The sequence below is a fragment of the Trichechus manatus genome, unplaced genomic scaffold (genome assembly GCF_000243295.1).
Source record: "Trichechus manatus latirostris isolate Lorelei unplaced genomic scaffold, TriManLat1.0 scaffold00025, whole genome shotgun sequence".
Classification (NCBI taxonomy): Eukaryota; Metazoa; Chordata; class Mammalia; order Sirenia; family Trichechidae; genus Trichechus; species Trichechus manatus.
This window is the reverse complement of record NW_004443961.1, coordinates 2,815,895-2,841,847: the sequence shown is the minus strand read 5'-3', so window position 1 is coordinate 2,841,847 and position 25,953 is coordinate 2,815,895. Positions and strand designations below refer to the sequence as shown.

The 25,953-nt window shown below is 40.6% G+C and overlaps 1 protein-coding gene across 1 annotated transcript in view; it reads left to right on the top strand.

Annotated features, from left to right (window-relative positions):
* Positions 1 to 25,953, top strand: part of RFX3 (regulatory factor X3) — a 209,502-nt gene that overhangs the window by 149,747 nt on the left and 33,802 nt on the right. Inside the window, exons 8-14 of the mRNA XM_023728584.1 lie at positions 335 to 456; positions 2,233 to 2,345; positions 7,170 to 7,285; positions 7,751 to 7,905; positions 12,084 to 12,181; positions 15,495 to 15,644; positions 21,405 to 21,613. Of these exons, the coding sequence (XP_023584352.1) occupies positions 335 to 456; positions 2,233 to 2,345; positions 7,170 to 7,285; positions 7,751 to 7,905; positions 12,084 to 12,181; positions 15,495 to 15,644; positions 21,405 to 21,613 (963 nt within the window). The remainder of the gene's footprint in view (positions 1 to 334; positions 457 to 2,232; positions 2,346 to 7,169; positions 7,286 to 7,750; positions 7,906 to 12,083; positions 12,182 to 15,494; positions 15,645 to 21,404; positions 21,614 to 25,953) is intronic.

Below are 25,953 nucleotides of genomic sequence, written 5' to 3'. Positions count from 1 at the left end.
CTCAGATTAGGAAGAAAGTGATCATAAAGTTTTCAGAAGTGATTTACTCTTTTAACTCGATCACAGTGCTTCCGATTTCTGTAATTTTGTGGGTGGTATACGTGTTTCTTGTTATTGAAAGAGTTAGGAAGTGGAACTTGCACATTGCGCATATTCCTAGATTTCCAAAAATGTCTGCATCGTAACTTTATGAGACTGTCAAAGAAAAAATTCCTGTGACTATCTTGAGGCATTAAAGATGGTAGAATGAAGTTGAATGCCTTGGGAGTTTTGGGTAGTACAAAAAAGCAAGGAATAATTTGGTTTATTTGTTTTTTTTCGTCTAATATTTTAGGTACAAGCCTATGCAGAAAGTGGATGGGGTTGCAGATGGTTTCACAGGAAGTGGCCAGCAGACAGGCACATCTGTTGAGCAAACTGTAATTGCCCAAAGTCAACATCATCAACAGTTTTTAGGTATGTTAAGGTGTAATGCATATTAGTTGCTATTAGGATTTTGAATATAAAAGAACAAAAGCAGTCTTTTTTCCAAGTACGATGTCTATTACAGATGTTAATTACATAGGAAGATTTTTTTATGGTGCTGAAATTATGCACATCATAGGATAGTCCTAGTTCATGTCTACTTTCTCGTGTTAACTAGAGCTTTTTTTATTAATCTCGAGCTATTTAGGACTTTTAAGTGCATATGCATTAAATACATAGTAGTGCTCATTGCTATAAAATTATTTTCCAGAATGTGCGTTAATTGGGCTTCTGTGATCAAAACTGTACCATGTTTACTTTCAGTAGTAACTTCAGGTGCCAAAAAGAATTCTTATTTTCTGTGTATGATGTTGCATATGCATACAGCCTCAGATCAGGAAAAAAGTGATGATAAACTTTTCAAATGTAATTTACTCTTTTAACTCGATCACAGTGCTTCCGATTTGTGTAATTTTGTAGATGGTATACGTGTTCCTTGTTATTGAAAGAGTCAGGAAGTGGAGCTTGCACATTCCGCATATTCCTGTCACAGCCAAAGGTGCCAGAATGGCGCTTTAACTGACAACTCTTCTAGAGACGAGCATGCATAATTGCTGTGCAACCGATGAAGATCAGACGAAGCTATCAGAGAGCGCGTGTGTGTGTGTGTCTGTGTGTGTGTGTGCGTCTATGTGCCCCTTCTGACAAAGACAACTGAAATGGACTCTCAGCCAGCAATAGCCACTGAAGTTGAAAACGCCATGGCGGTGCTTCCCCAGCTCAGGTCCTCAGGCGTGTCCTCTGGGACCTTTGAGCTCTCAGCCAGAATTTTGATTTTTTTTTATTGCGAGTTTTTATTTCGATTATAGTCTTAAAAAGACAAAAGCATATTCTGTATCACCCAGAAGACTAGAACTGAATACTGCTCTGCAACTTTAGCCACCATGTGAATTTATGATCAAGCAGGCACCAGAGTGTATCACATTAATGTCCAGAGCGAACAAGAAAAGAACAGAGAGAGACTTACTATGTAAACTTCGCCTCCGTCCCGAGGGAAGGCTACGTGATGTCCCGGTTCTCTGTGTCTGAGAATAGGAAGAGTCTTGGGAGAACCAGCCACCAGGCAGTGCCTGTTGGTATCGGCTTTTCAAACCCCAAAGATTCTGTGTCGCAGCAGCCAATACCATGTTCATGTCGCAGGAGCTAATCTACTTACAAGACAACAGCATAATCCATCACAGCAAATGAACGTTGTTAAGTTTAATGTTATTTTTGTAGTTTTCTTTGTATTTATTTGTAGCTCTTTTGGTTTATGATTATAATAGAGGTAGGATCACAGTGAGTTTAAAGCTAGGTTTATGTATTTTCTTACATTCGTAAGTAACATAATAATGCCACTAAAGCTTGATACCAGCAAGCTCGAGATATTTTTCTTTTACTGGGAGCCCTACCTTGAGAGACACTGATATGCTATTCCCAGGATACTTGTAGTGACAGTTTAGTTTCCGCAGAATTTCTAGGAGCTTTCTCTCTACTGGAACAACCTCCACAAGTTGTCGATCTAGTTAGAGTTAATCCTTTGTTCTGCTGCTGCTGCTGCTGCTGCTGAGTTTTGCTCGTAAAATACTAATATGAAAAGCCTTTGCTCTCTGGACCGCTGACCTGTAATTTTCTTCTTCCTTTTTAGTCTTCTTAAATTTTCCCTCATTAATCTATAATTGGCACCATCCACAGTCGCTTTTTTCTGTTGTGTTGTCATGGTAACAGATGCATCTCGAGCGCTCCCAGAGTTTGGAGAAGTTGAGATCTCTTCTCTGCCAGATGGTACTACCTTTGAGGATATCAAGTCACTGCAGAGTCTTTATCGAGAGCACTGTGAGGTAGGTCTTTTCAAACGTTGCACGCACGCACGCTAAGTTTTGCCAGACAACTTGCTAAAACACGATAACGAAGCTGATTCTTAGAGGGCAGATGAAGCAGTTCTCATTTCTTTGAGCACTAATAAATCAATTTTCCTTCTTTCTTGTCTCAGTGTTGAGAGGTGAGAAATGCAGGAAATAGAGAATCCATTTTTCTCTCCATCTTCTTAGCCTATCCTGATCTGAATCCGTTGATTCAGCAATTCCACGTGTGGATATTTATCCTACAGACATGGTTACGTATGGGTGAAGAGACAGGTGTACGGGGAGTTTGTTACATTATAGTTTTTAATGAGAGATTGGTTACAACTTCAATATCTAATAGGGAACTGGATAAATAAATTCTGGTACATTTTTTAGAGCAGAATACTATGCAGCCATTAACAAGAACAGGCAACTCTAGATGTACTAATACGGAACAATCTCCAGGATTTAATGTTAAGAGAAAAAAGCAAGATGCGAAACAGTGTGTATCGATAGCATCCTATCATTTGAGTGAAGTACGAAGAACAAGAAAATGTTAACAGTGGTTGTCTTTGTGTAGGAAACTGGGTGACTGGGAGTCAGGGGAGAGAGAGATGGTTTTTGTATCATCTTTTTACCTTTTGCCTGTTATACAGTAAGCACGTAGTTCTATTAAAAAAGGGTTTCTAGAAGTGTTTAATAAAGCACTTTAGATGTTCTTCCCAGGTTTCACTGAGCCTCTAGTTTTGTTTATTTTGGTTTGTGTTTGTGACTAATTAAGGTTTCTGTGGAGCCCTGGTGGTCGCACGGTGGTTAAGCGCTCGGCTACTAACCAAAAGGTCTACAGTTTGAACCCACCCAGGAGAAAAGTCCCAGCAATTTGCTCCCGTAAAGATGACAGCCTAGGAAACCCTATGGGGCAGTTCTACTCTGTCCCCTGGGGTTACTTTGAGTTGGGATCACCTCCACGGGGCAGTTCTGCTCCGCCGTCCAGGGTCACTACGAGTCAGGATCGACCAGACAGCACACAACAACAACAGCAAGGTTTCTCTAGGTGTCTTCCATCATCCGTTTACTCCCCTCCCGTGTATCCCACATCAGAACTGGCTGACTTGTCTCCAGGAGGTGTGCGCTCCACTCCACCATGCGAAGGCACCTGCAGCTCACCTGGTTATTGTTGTTGGGTGCTGTGAAGAGTCGATTCTGACTCCTAGTGATCCCATGTAACAGAGTAGAACCGCCCCATAGGGTATTCTTGGCTGTAATCCTTACAGAAGCAGATCACCAGGTCTTTCTCCTACAGAGCCGCTGGGTGGGTTCGAACCACCCACCTTCCCGTTAACAGCCGAGCACTTAACTGTTGCACCACCAGGGCTCCTTGCTCACCTGGTAGGAAGGGGTAATGAGCTGCAATAAGAGTTTTCTGGAGTGCCTCTCCTTTCAAAGGAGGATTCTGTTTAGAACTTCAACAGCTTTATTCTGGGGCCTGTGTGATCTACTTTAGAGTAAAAGATAATCCTTTGGATTTCACGGACAGCCCTCCTGTCTGCTGACAGCGCCTCGTGCAGCGAGCCGTCTCAGCGTTCACAGATTACATCCCACTCCAGGGCTGAGAGCTGCTTGAGTGAATCTGAGTGCGTGTCAAGGGTGCTAGGTTACTGACAGTCAAGGGCGAGTTCCCTCCTTAACACTGCATGTGCTAAACGTTCCTCAACGTGTCCTGCTAGTTGGTTCTCAGTTTTTTGGGGAATGGTGAAAGCCACTTAATACTCATTTCTCTGTGCTCTTCCCAATATTGAAGAGTGTCTGGGTGGCCCTCACATATTCAGAAAAAATTTCTTTCTTTCTACACCTGCCATCATACGCAATAAAGGTGTGTTCAGATGTCCTAAGCAGTTTCTCTTTTCTTTATATTAAGGTGGACCTGACCTGCAGCAAAGTAGGCCACACACGTGTAATTGGGAGCATGACTGCTTACTTTGGCAAAGAAAGTACCATGAGGTTATTCTAAGTGACAGACTCCTCCAATAAGGTTATAATATTTTTTGGATTACAAAATTTTCATTAACGTAACAGATTTTCAGGAATAAATATACTCTATATATGAAGAGATATGGACATATGTAGTAATTTTTGTGCGACATGGTATACATCCCCACTTATTTCAGAGTTACTAGTGTTCATGTCATCTCTGGTAGGGCCCAGTGGCATATATAAAGCAGAATTCTAATTACTTTTTCTTGTCAAACTTCCAAACTTTCAAAGTGCAGGTACCTGAGTCTCATAGCTAGTCTTGTAAATAGCCATTTGCACTAAGGCTGCAGAATACGGATTAGTTAATTTATGTTTGTTCATATATTCTGGTCTGAACATATTTGAAAGTGGGTGGACAAATGATAAAATGTTTTATTCATTTGTAAAACTGTCTCAAACGAGGCTGATGTGAATGTCCTTTTCAGAAGTTATTTGCAGTTATTTGATTTGAATGGTGCTGAATTAAAGATGCACTGAAATCCTTGACTTGCATTATTTTATTTACATTACCTCCTATCTGTGTGGTTTTTTTAAGAAAGATTAATATACCTGCTTTGGCTATTACTTGGAATTTTTACAATTTTTTAAAAGATACTTGGTAAGTATTACTAGCTGTGTTCTGTTATAGAACAAGTTGCTGGGACTGTAATTTTTTCTTTTAACATAATGCGTACTGCTCTAATAGCTGTCTCATACACAGAGGTCCTTAGTAAGGTATTACTAGTTGCTTTACACTTTTAGGAAGCCCTAGTGGTGCGGTGGGTAAGAGCTTGACTGCTAACCAAAAGGTCGGCAGTTTGAATCCACCAGCCACTCCTTGGAAACTCCATGGGGCAGTTCTACTCTGTCCTGTAGGGTCGCTATAAGTCGGAAATGACTCGATGGCAATGGAGTTTGGTCACACTTTTAGAGACATCTCTGGGGATATGCCTTAGCTACAACTGAGAAAGCAGCTATAATGATTTGCCCAATGAGAAGGTTTGGGGTTTTTGCCTGGAATAAAGGACGTCTATGAGCCCTTTATTTTCAGGGCTTGTACTTTTCATTTTTATTGTGGCTGATATTAAAGACTGAGGAGTGTGTTAATTACTCGTTTCTCTCCATGGTCCCCACTCACTATGGGCAGCATTTGCTACTAGTTCTCAGAGAGCGTCCCAAGCAGAGTTTAGTATTTGACATGGTCCCGGCGTGTTTCTGTACAGAGCATCAGTCATCCTCTAGCCCGCACAGGGCCAGGCCCACACAGTGAGACTCTGGAGTCGTGACGTTCTGGACTGCTCCCTTTACACCCTTTGCCTAAATTCCTCCCCGTGGCTCTCCAGCTTGCTCACTGTTCTCTCTCACCTTTCCGCAAATTGTGTGATCTTGACCAGGCCCCTGTACCTGTCCCCGTCCTCAGTGCTGACAACATCAGACACAGTGTACTGACTAGTTCTGTCTTTTATGCTCAAAATTAATCAGAGAATCACATGTTCTTTGCACAAACAAGTTATTCTCTGGTTTACGCCTGCTTTCATCCTGAGGCTCGTTTGGAAACTAATCGGGATGGCACGGTGAAATTAAGTATGATCATCAAAAATTAATGGGGAAAGTGGCAGACTTTAGCATCATCAAAAAAATAATAATAAATGCCCTTGCTGCAGCTAGAAAATTGTTCTTACCCCCACTGCCGTCAAGTAGATGCTGACTCATAGAGACCCTATAGGACACAGTAGAACTGTCCCATAGGGTTTCATGCTGGTAGATTTGGTGGCGCAAACTCATTCATGACGCTCTACTCTTCTTGGAACTAAACATCCTATAAGCAATTCAAGTTACAAAACCAAAATCCGTTGCTGTCCAGTCGATTCTAACTCATAGTGACCTTACAGGACACAGTACAACTGTCCTGTAGGGTTTCCAAGGCTATAAATCTTTAAGGAAGCAGACTGCCACATCTTTATCCTGCAGAGTGGCTAATGGGTTCACACCACCGACCTTTCGGTTAGCAGCCAAACCCTTAACCACTGCACCACCAGAGCTCCTTGAGTATGATTCTGAGAGAGAAAAGTTCAGGAGGAAGAGGAGGTGAGGCCCCAAGGTTAAGAAGTACCTCCCCAAGGGAACGTGCAGAGATGGGGGCGGTTTGTGGAGGTTGGGTAAAATGCATTGTGCAACCAAGGAGAGCTGCTTGCTGTCCTTTTCCCTGCTCAGAGCAGCACTTCCTCCGAGGGCCAGTCCCACTCCTGGGGACATCCTGGAGCCTGGGAGAAGCCACCTTAGCCAAAGCCGAAAGGCAGCTCTCACTGCAGCTGCCACACAGGCACCTCCACAGCCTTCACTGGTGTCCTGGTTGATGGGCGGGAGGGGGGCTGGTGTGGGTGCATCTGTGCTCTGCACCCTGCCGGCTCCGAGAAACGGGGGGTGACAGCAACCACAGAAGCCGAAGGTTGCAATGGGTAAAGGAACAAGAGAAAAGTAAGAGAAGAAAATGGAAAGAAAGGGAAGCAAGCTCGGAATTGGGGGGAAAAGAGAGGTAAAAGTAAGGGTGGGAAGTGAGGTTATTATGGGAAGAACATGTGTTAATCTTTCAAGAGTTCTTTTTCTTTCCCCTTTTTTGTCCCCCCCAGCAAATATCTTTGTTTTCTTAGCTTCTGCTGGCAAAATTCAGCTCACTTTCAACATGATTTTACATTATGAGCCCAAAGGAGATCTTTGCTATCTGAAACCCTGTCATGTTGTGCTCTCTCCACACAGCCCCATAAGTCAAATGGTAAAGTCATAGCAATTTACTCTTTTGTTTTCCAGGCAATACTGGACGTTGTTGTGAATCTTCAGTTTAGCCTGATAGAAAAATTGTGGCAAACATTCTGGCGCTATTCTCCCTCGACCCCAGCAGACGGCACTACCATGACTGAGTCGAGGTCAGAATCCATGTGCTTTCCCGATCCATCTTCATGGCTGAGTGGATGTCACTGTGATTAAATTAGAGATATGTATACCAGTTGTGAACCTTACCTGATAACATTAAATGAGTAGACTGATGCTTTGGCCATCCGAGAAATGAACCACAAACTGCTCTCTCGAGGTTTCAGCGCGTGTATATAGCTCCCATCTTTATTGATTTGGGGGAGCGTGGTAGAGCTGTTTCATCCTCATGGAATGACTGTCATATCTGCCCTTTATACCGTCAGAGATATTAACATGCACAGGCCGCTCTGGGGGAGTGTTGTATATATACTTATATATAGCCAGCCGCATGGCGCCAGCACAGTGGTGGTATAGTTCTAACCTCAGTAATATTTGATAAACTAAAACTCTTTTTAAAGTCCATTTTCTTTTTTATCCTCATTTGCCATCTATTCATTTGCTACATTTATTCACCCCAGCAATCTGAGTGAAATAGAAAGTCGACTTCCGAAAGCAAAGCTGATAACTCTGTGCAAACATGAGTCTATCCTGAAATGGATGTGTAACTGTGACCATGGGATGTACCAGGCTCTGGTGGAGATTCTCATCCCCGACGTCCTTAGACCCATTCCTAGTAAGTTAAATGCAGACGAGTGCGGATGCTTTTCTTCTCGTACGTTCCACCCAGGAAGGTTGGGGAAGTGACTTTGCAATCTAGAGTGACTCTCATCTCATTTAGATTTGCCGAAGCGAAAACATGCAACCCAGAGTATCGCAAAAAAAAAAAAAAAAAAAGCAGCCTAGAGCAACACTCTAGAAAAAGGGGGAAAATTGGATCTGTTTTCCAGTCTTTTCTTTTTGATAAGAAAGCTGACCTTTGGATGCGATGGCCTGATCACTCCCAGGCCAGTCCACCACGTTAAATCGATGCTACCTGGGACACAGTCCCCTTCTTAAAGCCAAAAAATGATTGAAAAATCTATAATCGTGAGGCCAGCCTCTTTTATGGTTGCTTTGGCTTGGAAATGAATTGATCTTGGTTTCCAGTGCAGTTAAGTTCCCTTATAAAAGCATTTACTTTGTCACCTACATCATGTTAAACTATAAACGCAGCTTCCATTAACAGTGATGGTTAACTGGCATTTTGAGAGAAAAATCTCTGTAACTACACAAGCATTGTATTGCCACCAGGAAGCAGATAGGAATTACGTAGATGAGTTAGATTACTTTTTAAAATGATAGTGCTTTTTAAACTACCTTGCAAGTATCAGTATAAATGCTGTTAAGGATTCCAGTGTTAGAGAAAGTTAAAACAATTTTACGCCTACATCTTTCTGAACACATTGTACTGACCTTCACTTTTGAAGAAATAGGATGGAGTTTCCCCTCCTCAGCAGCACTAATAAAGTGAAAGGAATCCCTTAGCTTGTGCAATTAGCAACCATGTCCTGCAAGCACACTATTCGCAGATGACTAGGGTTAAATTATTCCAGAAAATATTTAGATACTTGGTACAGGAAAAGGTGAAGATATATGTCCATGTATATGTTGATACTTTCTTTTGTCTAAATATAAATGACAGCGGTAGAAAGTATGAGTTCGTTCTTATGTTCCCCAAAACTTTAAAATGTATCTTTAGACACATATTTACATATCATATCAATTAACATACACATAAATTTGTATAGAAACAGATTAAAGAACAATCCAGCTGCCATTTTCCACTCTATGTGCTCCAAGTTACCTCACTAAAGGCTGATGAAAAGTGGTGATGTCATGGAAAATGTCAGTGTGTAAATTCTCTACTGATTTATGTTCCAGAATCTGATTTTCCATGTTTTTCTCTCTTGCTCCCCGTGCACTGAGTGATAATCTCTAGAGAGGGTGACGAGAAGTTGCGTAGGGTAGCTCATTAGCCTATGATATCTTGCCGCCAACGTACAGTTTCTCTCATGAGACACGAGAAAAGCTGCAGTGAGCACTTTCATTTTTGAGGCAAATCAACCACATCGATGTTCATTAAACAGTTGTAAACTCTCGTGCTTCTTCTGTGTTAGCATCACAAGACTTTAACCTGTGAACTGATCAGTTCCCTATCTTAAATCATGTCTCAATTTTAGGCAATTTAAGTCCCATCATTTTAGGTACCCAAAACACTTGAAATTTGCCTTTTGCAAATTTTTAGTTCGAAACCGGTGTGTTCTGTGAAGTAGTTTGTCTGTCACTTCGTTAGACAGCTCACCTTCAGGGATTTTCACACAAGTGTAGTTTTATAGTTTCTCTGAAATGACGAGATGCCTTAATTAATTCATGTGCCACCCTGCCAGGGACATTTGTTAATTTTATTCCCATTGTATAATGAGGCTTAACAAAATCAAATCGGAAAACCATTTTAGAAGATAGCAGCTATGTCCTGATGATGAGCATTTTAATATTAACCCTAAGCAGGTTGAGACAAGTCAGCTTTGGAAGAGATTTTAAATTGCAGACCACTCATTCAGGGTGTCAGTCAGTCTCCACAATTTTGATCTTACATGAATCCCTATAGAAAGAGCAAACTGAATTTTGTTTAAAAAGAATTTATTTTCCTGGCTACTAGTATTTTACTCTACCATCTTCTGTCCAGATGGGATTCCTTTTTTTAGCCCCCAAAAAGTCTGCACATCACACTAATTTAAAGTCAGATTGAAACTACTATATTCAAAAATACACTTATCTGAAAATTTTAGAAAATGTTAAGTGTAAAGAATTGTATAAGACTCAACTGGTAACACTTGAATATATAATTACGAGTGTAATTAAAGGTGGCCCAGAATGACATTCAGTACAAAAAAGTAAAAATATTTAATATAAAAAACTATCTTTTTATTTTATAATCTCCTTAGCATCAAATTTATCAGGATAAAACAAAACCCAGATTAAGTATTATTTTTTTAAGTCACATTTATTGGTTCTTGAGTTTTTTCAGATTAAATAATTATTATATATGAATTATGGGAAAAAATGGAAAATGCAGATAGCCAGATTGGATCTTGAACAAAATTTTACTGCATTTCAAAAAGGGTTGTTAATTTTTTTTCACTCTTTTTCATTTCCATCCATGCCTGCCCTCCATGGTTCTAATACATAATACACAGAAAAAGTATTTTTCTTTCTTTTTTCTTTTTTGGCTAAAGTGGGAAGCTTTGGAAATTTCAAAAGAAGTATCCTTCTCAAGAAATTTCCAATAGATGATTCTCATTGCTAAAGAGTATGCGCTTGAGTGTTTTTCCTAATAAAAATTCAGACCATTTCAATCTCTTCTCTCATTTGACCACTTAAATACATCTTTAAAAAAAAAGAAAAAAACATTTAAAAAAAATTATTAGACTAGTAAAATTTATTTATTTTGGAAATAACTTGAATAAGTTAAATTATTTCCAACCCAACTTTAACAAAATAGTTGGAAAAGCATGTCAGACTGATTGAGCACAGAAGGAAAACCAAGGAATTTAATCCTGTCATTAACATTAATATCCTTGGGGACCTTAGACAATAACATAACTTCTCTGTTTATCTTCTGGTAGACTACAGCTTCTAACACTACCCAAACCAAAAAACCAAACCCACTGCTGTCGAGTCGATTTTGACTCATAGCAACCCTTTAGGAGGGAGTAGAACCACCCCATAGGGTTTCCAAGGCTGCAGATCTTTACAGAAGCGGACTGCCACGTCTTTCTCCCATGGAGCGGCTGGTGGGTTCAAACCACCGACCTTTTTGGTTAGCAGCCAAACGCTTTCACCACTGCGCCACCAGGGCTCCTAATACTACCCACATAGGTTAATTTTATGCTATGAGTGCTTCAGACACTTAGTTATTAAATGCCCAAAACTGCTCCCTACACTGTGGAGCGTACAGCACGTGAGAAGTAAAATCATCTTGATTGAAGTGCTTGTTGAGCTAGAGAAGAATTTTCTACGATAAGGCAACCTCAGTAAGCAGGTCCCTTCTTGTAATAGTCTTAGTCATCCCTGAGAACTGAAGGTATTTCTCATCATCTTAAGACCTCCATAAAACTCTGCTCTCATGGACCTTATCCCTATTTCAGGTTTTAGCAGATATGTGAAGACTATGGAACGGATTGTTCTAAGAATGTTGTTCTCTGTTAGGAATATTTTAAGACTAGTGTTCTCTGTGATAGCAATTTTATCAGACTGATCTTTTATTGACACCTGCCAAATGAAATGGAGAATAGTTATCCAGAATTTTCAAGTCAGACTATTTTTATTTTTACCTTGCTTTTCAACAAGAGTGAGAGATATTTTGGATTTTTTTTTGTGGGTAACTACTCCAGTTCATATGTTCTACTGTAAATAGATGCATAGAGAAAGAGAGAAAGCTTTGCATTACTTTTCGGTTTAAATAAAGAAAATAGGTTAGGACCCTGAAACAGTCAAGATGAAGAATTTTCAAAGAAAATACTTAGTCTTTAAGCACAAAACAGTTAATGAAAAGAGTGTTTTATCTAAGATAGAAAATTCTGTAAGCAGTTTATAAGTATATTCACAACTGGTATATGTTGCTATAATGTTTTCATTTCCCAACAATGTGAAATACGTATCTGGAAATAAAATAGCTTCAAAAAAAAAGCCCAATATATAACTCTTGTATGCCTTCAAAATTAGGAATAATGTTAAATAAAGTCTCATCAATCAGGACAATGAAAGTTCTATGCTATTTCTGACATGGTGTACATGTTTTCCCTTATTCTAGCATAAAGATTAATGTTCTTTGGTATCTTTTTCATTCCGCTTTTATTCTTTAACACTTAGGTGCCTTGACCCAAGCCATTCGAAATTTTGCAAAAAGCCTTGAAGGTTGGCTTTCCAATGCCATGAACAATATTCCGCAAAGAATGATACAAACCAAGGTACCATCTCATGCCTTTGCCTTTCCTTTTGCGTTTAGCAGATTGTGCTGAATTGTGAACTTTATATCTTCTCTGTAAAATGTTGGTATTATAATATACAGAATCTTTTAAAACTGATTTTATGTGTATATATATACATTTATATATATTTGTCGTTGTTGTTAATATCCTTGCAATAGATAACTTTCACTAGAGGTGTTTGATAATGCTCCTTTCAGGCAGACTAGAGAAGCATTTTAAGCGTGGTGTATCTGCAAGACTGTTTCTAAAATATATATTTCAGATTGCCAAGAATAGCCTAGAATGTTTGAATAGTTACCGTTGGAAGAGTTTTAGATATTTTTTTAACCCCGACTCTACTCTTTGTGTTCTGAAAAGTTCATGTAATTTACAGTTCTTTTACTTTTCAAGATGTTTTGTATTTTTTAACACAAGAATGCTTTTGTGAATCAACTCATCATTTCTTAAAAGTGAACAATCATCTCATAATTGATTGGTGTATATAAAGAGTACAAATTGTTTAGTGAGAAAATTCTAATCTTCACTTTGTCTCCTACTAGCCATGTTACTTTAGATTAATCTGTGAACATATTTTCATGGCAAGATTGGACTCGTTCTGTCTGAATTTTGGTGCCAAAAATCACATTTCTGGCTTTTTGTTAGTGATTCTGTCTGCTCTTAGACTCCAGCAGTATACCTTGGTTTTCAATTTGGGGGCAAACTGGTAGACTGGAGCTCTTGTCGCTGACAAGTCTCTGTGGGAACACAGGCAGCCCCCGCTTCTTCCTGCTTTTGGCTCAAAGTTTGCAGTAAAACTTGCTGTCTCTAGTGTGTAAGAAGGGAGCATTCCGTTAATATGCCCACCTTAGACTGTTGCTCTAGAGCTGTGCTGGTCTGTACGGCACACTAGTAACATATGACTTTGTAAATTTGAACTTAAAATTAAATTTAAATTTTAGTTCCTCAGTCTCACTAGCTACATTTCAAGTACTCAATAACCCCGTGTGGCTAGTGGCTCCCACGTGGGGCAGCATATACATAGAACATTTCCATCATCACAGAAAGTTCTGTTTGGATGCACAGTTCTAGAGTGCCACATTGATGTGGGCAGACGAAGGAGGTGCTAATTGATTGTGACAGTCGGAGGAAGCCTTTCCAGCTTACGTCATAACAGTACTTCTAATAGCTGGAAGCACTTGCCTGTCCAGTTTTATCAAAGTGGATGTGGTCCAGCGGCAGCCTTAGCCCTCGTACTCATCTCCAAAGTTGGTTTGGATGATTTCCCTTGGTGGAGGGTGCCCTCTGCTCCTCCTCTCTCATTGATGTGCAGCCTTCCGTCAGTTGAGCACTCAACCAGAGAAGGCAACCTACCCTGCCAGAGGAAGCAGCATAACTAGGTTGAAACTGTGGCCCTTGGAATCAGAATGTCTGCGTTCAAGTCCCACCACTGCCAAGTAGTTTTTATGTAACGTTGAGCAAGCTACTTAACCTCATTAAATCACAGTATGTGTCTAGTAGGATTGTTGATGGACTTGAACAAGATAATATATGTAAGGCAGTTAACACTGCCTGGCACATAGTATGTGCTCAATTAATATAAACCACAAAGTGGAAAAAAGTGCAAGGCACTTCTTCAGTGAGGGTACATGAGCTTTCCCTCAGCTTCCACATAGTCCTAAAGCATCTCGCCATCAAGATAGAGTATCCTTTGCCCCACGCACCCCCTCTGCTACTCAGCCAACTGGCTAGTCAATCACTTGCTTCATTTTTATTGTTGTTGTTGAGAATATATAGCAGAACATACACTGATTAACCAATTTCTACATGTACAATTCGGTGACGTTGATTACATTCTTCAAGTTGTGCAACCATTCTCAGCCTCCTTTTTTTCAAGTTATTCCTCCCCCAGTGACATAAACTCACTGTCCCCTAAGTTTCCTATCTAATCTTTCAAGTTGCTGTGGTCAATTTGATCCATATAGATAGTTCTTAAAAGAGCAGAATGCTCAAGTCAGACATTCTTTGCTAGTTAAGCTCAAATATTGTTTCGTTCAATCACTTGCTTCTTAAATACTTGCAGCAACTAAGTGCAATACCGTACATTCTTGTGAACATGTTAAAATGCTCATTAGCACTACTGTGCATGTAACAAGTTTCTGGGACATCAGATTTAGATATTTACCTAGATTTTTTATTTTCTTCTTCTTCTTCTCCATTATCTTTACCATCTTTCAACATAACCTGGTTCATTCAGGGTCCCATCAGGAAACAAATGGTACATTCAAAAGGGGATCATTGAAGGGAGTTTAAGAAGGGCCTATTTTCCAAGCTGTGAACAGAGTTAAAACCAAGGAGGGATAGTGAAGCACCCCAGGACTAGGAATAGTGGGAAGTCCTAAGCACCTGGCTGTAGGAGACCCACTTCTTCCCCTAGATTGTGGCCTGAGGCAGAGAAGGAGATGCTGCCGCAACCAGGAGGGAGCAGAGGTTGTGGAGGAGTGAATCTCTGACCACTCTGTCTTCCCATCCTCCTTTCTCCTCCTGGGGCCTTTCATTGGCCAAACCCAGTTGACCACCAGGGGCAATGGAGGCGATTCATGCCAACGTTCAAGTTCAAGTCCACCTTTCTGGGCACAGACCAGGGTGGAGAAGGATGGAAAGTAGATCTTGAGGGGCCAATGGAGACTTCCTAGATTGCCCTTTTGTAGGAATTCAAATTCCGAAAAAGCTCTTCAAGTTGCTTGTCTCTGATAGGTTTATTAGTATTTGCTAATAAAGGCTATGAACTCTTGTTTCACCTCAGAATTACCTGTTCCTACAAAGTAGAGATAGTAAGAGTGAACCTGAATGACAGTGCCCTGCAAAGTCAGTTTTCAATCCAATTTAAAAAACAGGAACTGTACAGTTAGACCTTCCAAGTAAAAAGAAAATTTTTTCATCCAGTTTTTAGCTGACTTTCATACAAAGTAAAAAAGGAATGAAAACCAACATTTTTCCTGCTTCCTTAAGTAAAGTCGTTTCTTGCTTTGGATGAGTGCTACTTGCAAGACTGGTTCAATTAATGCTGCACTCGGATGTCAAAGAATGTGGGTGTTTGTTTTAGTCTTGACCTCAGCCTACTCAAAAGGAAAATAATACGTGGTTTAGAGATTTAAATGCTATAATTTACAAGTAAGCTCTCTCACCAAATGAATTTGAAGTAAGTGTCAGAGGGAAGCTTGTAAAATTTGGCAAGGGAAAATAAGATTTGAGATTGCAGAGGTTTATTTCCCCGGAGGGAAGAACACCCCCATGTCATTGGGCTTCTTCGCAGGTTGCCGCTGTAAGTGCCTTTGCCCAGACTCTGCGAAGATACACGTCACTCAATCACCTGGCCCAGGCAGCCCGCGCCGTGCTCCAGAACACGTCTCAGATCAACCAGATGCTCAATGACCTCAACCGGGTCGACTTTGCCAATGTCCAGGTAACCTGTTCTCTTTCAAAACACGTCTTTTAAAAAAAGGTACGGTCTTAGTTTCTTAGTGCCGCTGTAACAGAAATACCACAGGTGGGTGGCCGTAATGAACAGAAATTTATTTTCTCACGGTTGAGGAGGCTAGAAGTCCAAATTCAGGGCACCAACTCTAGCGGAAGGCTTTCTCTGTCTCTTGGCTCTGGGGTAAGGTCCTTGTCTCTTTCCAACTTCTGTGGCGTGGCATCTATCTTTCCCCATCTGTGCTTCAGGGCTTCTCTTTTATTCTCAAAAGTGATTGGCTTAAGACACACCCTATACTGATATGGCCTCATTAACATAACAATGAATAATTCTATTTCCAAATGGGATCACATCCACAGGTATAGAGGTGAGGATTCCAAAGCATATTTTGTGAGGGGGCAGAGCACAACTCAGTGTATAACAGGTACCCAGTTTGTTCTCGAATTTCTTTTCCAAGTTTCTTATCTATATACAGCCAGCACTGATACTCACAATGTCCTGAAAGAGGAGCTTTACTCAGATACAGCTTTAACGTACCCCTGTTCTGTTTGGGAGCCCTGGTGGCATAGTGGTTAAGAGCTTGGCCGCTAACCAAAAGTCGGCAGTTCGAATCCACCAGCCTTTCCTCAGAAATCCTGTGGGGCAGTTCTACTCTGTCCTGTAGGGTCACTATGAGTTGGAATCGACTCGACGGCAACAGGTTTGGTTTTATGGTTTTTGATTTTGTAATTAAAATCTGCAAAGATTCATAGTCTGATAGCAACATATAGATCACTAGGGTTTGAAGTACAGTTAATGGAGTAATGAAGATCCCAGTCATTGAAATTAAGCAGGTGAGAGATTCAGCTCTTCCCCCTACTAGCTGCGGGCTCTTGTGCAAGTTATTTCACTGCTCTGGGCTTCACTTCCCCACCTTGTGACTCCTGTCTTAGATTTTGGCTTATGTATTTAGTAATATGTAAAGCCCTTTGTGATAAATGATAGCTATTTCTATTATTACTAGTGCATCACCTTGAATGAACTAAGAAAAACTCTATTTCAGAGTTTACTGTAAGTACCTAATAAATATTTGTTCATTTGAAAAGAATGAGATACAATATTTCTGGCTATTTTGATGCCTGCTACAACATGGATGAAGCTTGAAAACATTACACTAAGCAAAGGGAGCCGGTCCCAAAGGACCACGTATTGTACGGTTTCATTTATATGAAATGTCCAGAACAGGTCAACCTATGGAGACAGAAAAGTGGTTCTTAGGCCTGGAAGAGTCGGAAGGATCAGGGAATGGGAAGTTTCCTTTTGGGTTAATGAAAATATTCTAAAATTGATTGTAGTTATGCATGCACAGCTCTGGGAATATACTAAAATGGGCGAATTGTATGGTATGTTAATTATATCTCAACATAGTTGTTATTAAAAAATAAATAGCAATACTTTACAATAAATTAATAATTAATTCCTCTGTCTCCCAGAAATTATAATTTCCAGTTCTGGTCTCGTTTTATAATTTAAAATATATAAAAAAGTAATATTCAGGGTTACAGCCATTTTAGGATACAGTAAATGGTTGTTAGGTCCTGTCGAGTCTGTTCCAACTCACAGTGACCCTGTGTACCACAGAGCGAAACACTGCTTGGTCCCGCACTATCCTCACAATCACTGCTGTTTGAGCCCATTGTTGTACCCACTTGTCAGTCCATCTTGTTGAGGGTGAATTAGTAAGTTAGTGAAGATCATTGTGATCTTCACAGATTGCACTCAAACTTCTGATAAAGTTTTCTATCTATCTGCGAACACATGTACATGCATACATACAAACATAACTTTTACAGAATAAACTCTCAGCTTTACAAAGCCATTGACTTTACATTTTCCAGTGGAATTTGCAGCAACTGCAATTTTAGTGGGAATATTAAAGATATTGCCTTGAAATCTGTGCTGTAATGTTTATATCAAAGCTTCATCCTAAAGATAGGTTTAAAAAGTACCTTAAGAAAAGTTAAATTATTAAGGCAGCTTCAAATTTCAAAAAGTAATTTAAGCTCAGTAACAGAAGATAATTTTAAGAATGAGTTCTGATAATATCAGAGAGAGGTTTTCAGTGTTCTGGTAACATTATTTTCATCTGTGTCTATGTGTCTGCAGTCCTATGGAGTGCTTACACACATGAGGTCTTCTCCGTTATAAATAGCAGCCTCGAGAGCATCTTCACATGCAAATGGTCAACTCTGTGCCCACTCTGCTACATCGTCCACCCACCAGCTCTGAGGCTACCCTTTCCCTCTACCCTGAGTAGTGCAAACGGTTAAGCACTCGACTGCTAACCTGCAGCTTGGCGATTCGAGTCCACCCAGAGGTGCCTTGAAAGAAAGACGTGCTGATCTACTTCCAAAAAATCAGGCACTGAAAACCCTACGGAGCGCGTTTCTCCTCTGACACACATGGGGTTGCCATGAGTCAGAATCGGCTTGATGGCAGCTAATTTCCTCTCAGCTATCCACCACCCTGACCATTATCAGTGCTGAAAACTGTCTGGTTATGAAATATTTCTCCTCCAGAACCGCTTTTCTTTCCTCAGAGGACCATGAGGACAGTGCTGGCCCTTCACGTCCCCTACATTTTTTCTCACCCACTCTGCTCATTTTAATGAGTAATCTCTTTCCTGAGGTTGCATATTTCATCTTTAAAGCTCTCTTTCTGTTCCAAGCTTTGTCTGGTTTTCTCAGAGCCCTCTGCCTCTCATTCCGCCTTTATCACCCTTTCCTGTTCTTCATTTCATTTGGCACTTAACCCTGCCCCTGCAGGAGTAACCTCAGTACGACTTACCAGTATGCAGGTGCTATGCTTGCAATAAGGAAACTTTAATTAAAAAAAATGAAATTACACGTGTCAATATTTTTATATGCTCTGAAGAGTGTGAAAGTACCGAGAAGTTCCTTTCAGGATATTCAGCAATTTCCTTTCACCACTTCATTCTCCTTTCATTAAATGTCCTTTTCTTCATGCCACCAACATTCCAGATAACTTTTCTATTGCAGTGTAATTGGTTTTCTGTTTTACTTCGTAGGTAGCATTACAATAGTATTGTTTTCTAATTTTTTCTTTTTTGTAAATGAGTAGTTTTGCTTTTACATTATGGGCTAAATAAATAGGTTTGGGTGGACTGACCTGACAACTTAATTATCATGTGTACTTGTGTTTCTGTTTTTAAAAGTCCTTCTGATTTCGAAGCTCCTGACTCCTTATCATTTTGAATATCAATTTGAAAAGCCTAAATAATATGCTGTTCGGTTTTAGGTTATCATTTTCTCTTAGCAAAAACTAACTGCCAAGTAAACACTGAGTTTGAATTTATGTTAAGAAATTAAATTAAATTCTTCCAAGAGACCAGTAAGTTCGTCATCTCCCGTATCAATACACAAAACAAAATCTAAAAGAAAAAACCACCTCTCGTATCTTATTCTTCCCTGGGTACTCTCATGAACTCTTGATCAGATATAAAATTGATAAAAATTTCCGGAAGTCACTGGACAGTATATAATAAAAGGTCTTAATTATCCCTTTTTTATAAATCTATCATACAGAAAGAAGTGGAAAAGTAAGCAAAGATTTACTTACACGGTTCTTACTCCTGACATTATTCATGATAGTGAAAAATTGGAACAACCATAAACGTCTAATTATATGGGGTTGGTTATATAAATAATGGTATATTCATTCAGTCATTTAACAGTGTAGATCTGCGTTTGCCTACAAAGAAAGATGGTTACTATAGTTAAGTGCAATGAAGCAAAATGGCTAGCCATAGGGATACTAGGACCCCCTTTAATTTTAAATATTCACATCTGCATAAGCATTTACTGCTTGTGAAAAGTTTGAAGCGAATCTGTGCCAGCGTGTTGTAACTGTCTCTTAGTGTTGGCATTGTAGGTATTCTTGGTATTGTTTTTTTCCTTTCTGCTGATACATATTTTCATTTTTTTTTTGTGATTTTTTTTTTTTTTTGTACTTAAAATATTTAAAAGTAATATCGAGGAGGTAAAATCTGAAAGACTTTATGATTAATTAGATGAAAGAAAGAGAAGCAGCTGGACGGTATCATCAACTGAGGGTATTAGAGACAACAGCAGGTGGCTTCCCTGGGGAAATGAAATGAATTGGGGCCTTTTCCACTTGAAGTTCCTGCAGGTTGAGATGCCCCTTGAATAGGGGAAGTCTAAGAAGAGACGCTGGAGCTGGGCGGGGGATGGAGATTCGGGATTTATTCATTGTGTGGGTGGAAGCCGAAATTGTCAATTTGGATAAACTTGTTCTCTGAGAACATATAGAATGAAAGCTATAGATGTTCTTTTCAGAAAAATACATACCATGTTTACAGTGTCTTATATAGAGAATTAGAATCTTCATAGACGCCCACCCACAAATTTTTTCAAAAGCTGCCCGTCTTTGAAAACGCTCAGAACACAGTGAGCCTCAACTTAAAAATTCTTGTTAAAAATAATTTCTCTAAACTTATGCTTAGGGAAACTAAAGCCCACAGAGATTAAAACATTGCTTGAGGTCAGTTTGGTTGATTTCAGGACCTGGATTAAAATCCGTGTCTTTTGACTCTCAGTCAAGTAATAAAACCAGTTAATTACATCTTGACCTTGAGAGAACAGTTTTTGTTTTTAATCTGACAAAGCAGCATAATACTGGAAACACCATCAAACTTATGGCAACCACTGAAAAGTGGTCTTAAAAGTTCCTGTTTTCATTGCTGTTACCAAGCGTGAGACCCCCCAACCAGAACCAGAAGGGAAATTGCAGTAATTGAATTTCTTGGCAGGTAGCACGTCTACATTTTCACGAAGTATTTTGGTTGTGGCTGGTAGTGGCTGTTCTCCAGTCTGTGAGCGAGTTTGCATTCATCGCCTTGCCGTGATAGCCCTTGAGATTTCCGCTCCCCAAATCCATAAACTCGTACAGCATATGCTTGTACCTCGAGTTGTTTCCATTTTAATCTTCAGGGACCACTTTTGGCCAACTGGATCTATTTCTCCATTCTGACTTACCCTAAATCCTCTCAAATGAATTGGCTTTAACGTTTTATCTGATTGGGGAGAAAAGAGAGAACTTTCAAAGGCAGCATAAAAAATGAAAAAATAACTGGAATGAAAGAAGAGTGCATACTGTAGGTTCAGGCTTCCGTGGTTCTTGAGTGATCATGTACTTTAGTACAGACTAGCTAGTTTAGTAAAACCGAGACATGCTCGTATACCACATCAGTTTTTCCTGTACCAGAATGAGCCAGGGGAAATATTAAACTAAAATGAATAAGGGAAGCAGTGGTAGAATTCAGATGCACCTCAAGCGCAGCCACCACCTGACTGTCAGTGGAGGCTTGCATGTTGCTATCATGCTGAGCAGGTTTCAGGGGAGCTTCTGTACTGAGACAGACTAGGAGGAAAGGCTTGGTGAGCTCCTTCCAAAAATCAGCCAGTGAAAACCCTGCAGAGCACCATAGTTCACTCCCCTCATGCATGGGGTCACCACGAGTCAGGGGCCGACTCGACAGCCAACAACAAAATTAATAAAGATAGTGTTCGTTTTCTCAACAACTGACAGGAAGTTGGTCATGTCTTTGATCCCTTTCATTGTCTGAGGCTCTCAGTATAATTTTCCATCCGTGCACATGGTTTGTGTGCTGCCATTCAATGGCAAGGCGCTGAGTTGAACTTTTCCTTTGCTCTCTGCGTACTTTCCCAGGAGCAGGCTTCCTGGGTGTGCCAGTGTGACGACAACATGGTCCAGAGACTAGAAACAGACTTCAAGATGACCCTTCAGCAGCAGAGCACCCTGGAGCAGTGGGCTGCCTGGCTGGACAACGTGATGATGCAAGCCCTGAAGCCCTACGAGGGCAGACCCAGTTTCCCCAAAGCCGCCAGGCAATTTCTGCTAAAATGGTCTTTCTACAGGTATCACGTTCATTTCTCCTGAGCTTTGTTTTCACAGTCTGCAAATATGTGTGTGTACGTGCTCCTCGGACAAGGAAGTAAGACTTTGGTTTGCAGAAACTCCCTGTTGTCTTCAACCCAACTCTCCTGGACTTGTACCAGGAGGTTTATGGAAATCAGCTTTCTGCTAGGGAAAAAAAAAGCCTCTTGCTTAAAGCCCTGGAGGAGGTTCTCAGGTGGGAATCCCGGCATCTAAGATTCCATTTTAGATAATGTGCTCAGCCGCGGTCCAAGAGGGCTGCAGTCGTCCCTCTTGCAAACTGCCCTTTTTTAAGCTTCTTTCTTGAGGCCTAGCTCCACTCTTGTTTCTGCTCTGTGGCTCTGTGATTCTCCAGGTGTGGCCCCCAGACCAGAGACATCACTCCCCTCTCGGAAACCTGTTAGAAATGCACATTATCAGATCCCTTCCCCAAATCTACCTGAATCGAAAACCAAGGGTGGAGCCGAGTGATCTATAGTTTATCCCTGTGGTGCTGAGACATTATTTTAGCAATTACAACTCTTTTCAAACCTGGCTGCACATCAGAATTAGCATTAAAAAAAAAAAAAAAAATTGTAGGTACCTCCCCAGACCTACTGAATGACAGTCTTGGTCAAGGAGTAGAGATGAGGAATGGGGGCAATCAGGAATTTTTTTCAAAAAACTCTTTTGGTAATTCAAATGCACACCCAATCTAAGAACCAGTAACCTAGAAGACCGTGAGTAACGTAGCTTATTAGTAACATGAATCACTTTTTGACTAAAATAATATAGATATACATGTATATTTTTGCAGACTTAGAAGCACCCTAGAAGAGAAGGGCTTTCTGATTACATGATATTATGATATCAAATGTTGGGACAAGCTGGTGACCATAACTTTGCCACAAGGGCTAAAAACAGAACCCATGTAATTCTGCATTTATACCATATATATGTAGGATGGAATTGACAAATAGAGCTCCATTTCGTAAGTTAAGTAAGTTATATTTTTTAACCCTGGTATTGTTCTTCTTCTAAGAAGCCCTGGTGGCACAACAGGTTAAGCGCTCGGCTGCTAACCTAAAGGTTGGCAGTTCCAACCCACCCAGCAGCTCTGCAGGAGAAAGACCTGGTGATCTGCTCCTGTAAAGAGTACAGGTTAGGAAACCCTATGGGGCGGTTCTAGTCTGTCACACGGGGTCACCATGAGTCGGAATTGACTCAAGAGCACCTAACAACAGTTGTTGTTCTGGTAGGAGTTGATTTTTTTTGCGTCTTTAGATAAAGATAGTCTAACTGATATGACCTGAAAGCCACATCTACTTTGAGGTATAGACAGTGCCACGTTAGATCCCATGGAACCATGTGCATATCAGAAAGTAGTGACCATAAGCTGTCCCGCTGACTGTGGCTGTGGGCACACTGTGGTCATCCTCAGTTTGGACATTAGTGGTGACTCCACAGCAGGTTGTGAGGAGAGAGGGTATAGGACTAGGTAACAGTTCAGGAACTAGCGGCACCTGTGAAGACAGGAAGCCCAGACTGCAGGATGCCCATCTTGTTTTGGCCACCTTCATAAAGATCATACCAGAGATCGTTTAATTATGATGGTAGTGACTCTGGTTCTTATTATAAGTCAACGTCTTCCTTTCTCAGCTGATTTGATCTAATCTTCATTTCTTAATCTACAGTGAGGTGCACACCCACTATGTATGTTTAATTACGGTAAACTTATCCCTACCTCTTGGAAATAGCATCTAGTGTCTAGCCAGGGGTCAAGTGCCATGAAAGAAAGCCCGCCAGAGCTTGTTGTTGATGTTTTGCTTTGTGTTTTGTAGTTGAATTGCTCCAGAGCTCTTTCTCTCCTATATTTAGTACCTTTCGTCCATGTGATTTGAGACGCACCTTGATAAGGTGCTGTCTGACTCTGTGGCCCACCGGTCCTCTTCAGTGAAGCCAGGGCTAGCTTTGGATCTGGGTGTTAATGAGAAGTGTGTGCTCGCAACAAATGGAAGTTTCGCTTGATATGTGGGGAGAATTCGGAAAACAGTGTCACAGCGCTCACAACATAGCTGCATCAGCAGTCGTGATAGCAGAATTCAAAATTTTAATTTGGCAACATTTAAGAACATTGCAGATAATCTCTCATTTGCTTGGGAATTGATTTTTATTCATCTGTTTTCCCCCAAAAAGTAATACAGCCCCATGAATGATAGATGAAGCAGAAGGCCGCACCCTGGCTGGTTGTTCTGCAGCCTGCATGGCCAAAGGCTGAGTCCATCCGTCCTCTGTATCAGAGAAAGAAAGGTTTTCCCCCTACTGCTTTCTTATGGCGTTATTGTCAGACTTGCCCTTACTCCAGCCTGTGATTTTTTCCCCTGTGTTTAGTTGGTATCATTTTAGAATACACTCCTAGAGCCCTCGTCTCCACAGAGATCCATCGCCGGTATCTTGGAAGGAGAGAATATTAACTCACTTGTATTTCTTGCTCTCTGCAGATATACAAACCCAGCAGATCATCACTTACCTGCCCTCTGTCCTCCCTGAGTTGGGGATAATTGGCTTGTTATTATTAGACACCATTCTGGTTATTATTTTCATTTCAAAAAGACTTGAAGGCGTACAGTTCAGGGCCAGAGAAGGAAAGGCAGAACCACACAGATGCAGACCTCCTGCTGGTAGGCAAAGACAATGGCTCAGAAACGCAAGAGCCTTTAAAATCTGAACCGTTTTTACTGAGGCATAAGACATACTGAATGATGAAAACTGCATTCACAAACTATCAGAGAAGCAGAATTAAAGTTTTTTTTTTCTTTTTTCCAAATGTTTTTGGCGTTGTCATAAGAATTTGGCAGGCATGCATACAGACCCCTCGTGTTCTGAAGTCAGATACCCAATCTCATAATTCGTAAAATTCTGTCTCTGTATCCATACGCATAGAAATACACTTTAAGTGAACTGGCAGAGAAGTGTGTTACCAGCTGTTAATATACTGCACCACATACCCTCTGCACCAAAGGGGTCTCTCTCCTTGGCTCACCTGGCTTTGAATGGCTGCTGTTGGCTCCCTGGGAGGTAGAAAAAAAATCACCCCCTTTCTTGAGCAGAAATGGAGAAGTTATGTGGGCCATTTCTCAGCTTGCGTGTTTTGTGGGTGACAGAGCATTCCTGAACGCCATCCAAAGGGTCATGCAAATATCCCACTTTTAAAGAAGGAAATTAAAGCTTTGATACCGTGATTTGAAAGAAACATAGGGAGCCGTGTTTGCCTACAACTGGACAATTAGTGACTCTTCCAAACTGGAATTTTCTCTTTAAATCAACCGGAAGCACTATTCGAAGAGAAATTTACCTGGGGGCGACAGATGTGGTCCCCTCACCTTTCTTCTGAGGCAAGGGGTGATGCACCCTCAAATACACAGAGAGGTGGGCTGAGTATCACGTTAGGGTGTGTGTTTCACTTCCCACACCTGAGTTAGAAAGACAAATACACAAAGGTATTTTTCATCTGTTATAAAATAATTAATGTTTATAGCTCTGATTTTAAAAGAAGTTGAATTCCTGGTAACTTAGCAACATGACATTCAGTGAAGTCAGCTTTGCAACATATCTTACAGAAGTCTGCATCGGACAGTAGGTTTCCAATTCAGCTGTTAATTGTGTCATTTAATACTTAGTGTGTAGGGCAAAGGCCCAACACGGAGAGAATAAAGTAGACATAGCGTTAATAATATGATTCAACTGATTCTTTTCTAAACATGTGGCAATAATTGCATGACATGCTTATCAGTATTAAAAAAAATAACTAGATATTATAACTGAAGCTCAGGCTTTTTTTCCCCATTTTCCAACAAAATTTAGAATTGCGTGTATATTTTGTGCTAAAGTAAGGTGATTGCCTAGTTTCCAAAATACTAAGAAAAAACTCCAAAGGCCTCAAGGGGTCGCTATGAGTCAGAATCGACTTGACGGCACCCAACAATAGAACATGGGCAAATCTCAAAATAATTATCTTGAGTGAAACGAGCCAGACCAAAAAAAAAAAAAAAAAAAAATCCAAAGACCTCATCATTGCCTTACAAGACCCTCCGCGGTCTAGCTGCAAGTGATCTCCGGGGCCCCAATCACACATTCGTCTCTTTGCTGGCTGGCCTCTAGCCACACGGGCCTCCCAGGTGTTCTTTGACAGATGAGACATAGTTCTGCCTCAAGGCCTTTGCCGCTGCTCACCCTTCTGCCGGGAAAACTTCACCTGTATGTCCACTGGACGCTCTCACCCTCTTGGCTCCAGTTCTGCTCAGATATCACCTCCTCAGAAAGAATTTCCCCAACTCTCTAG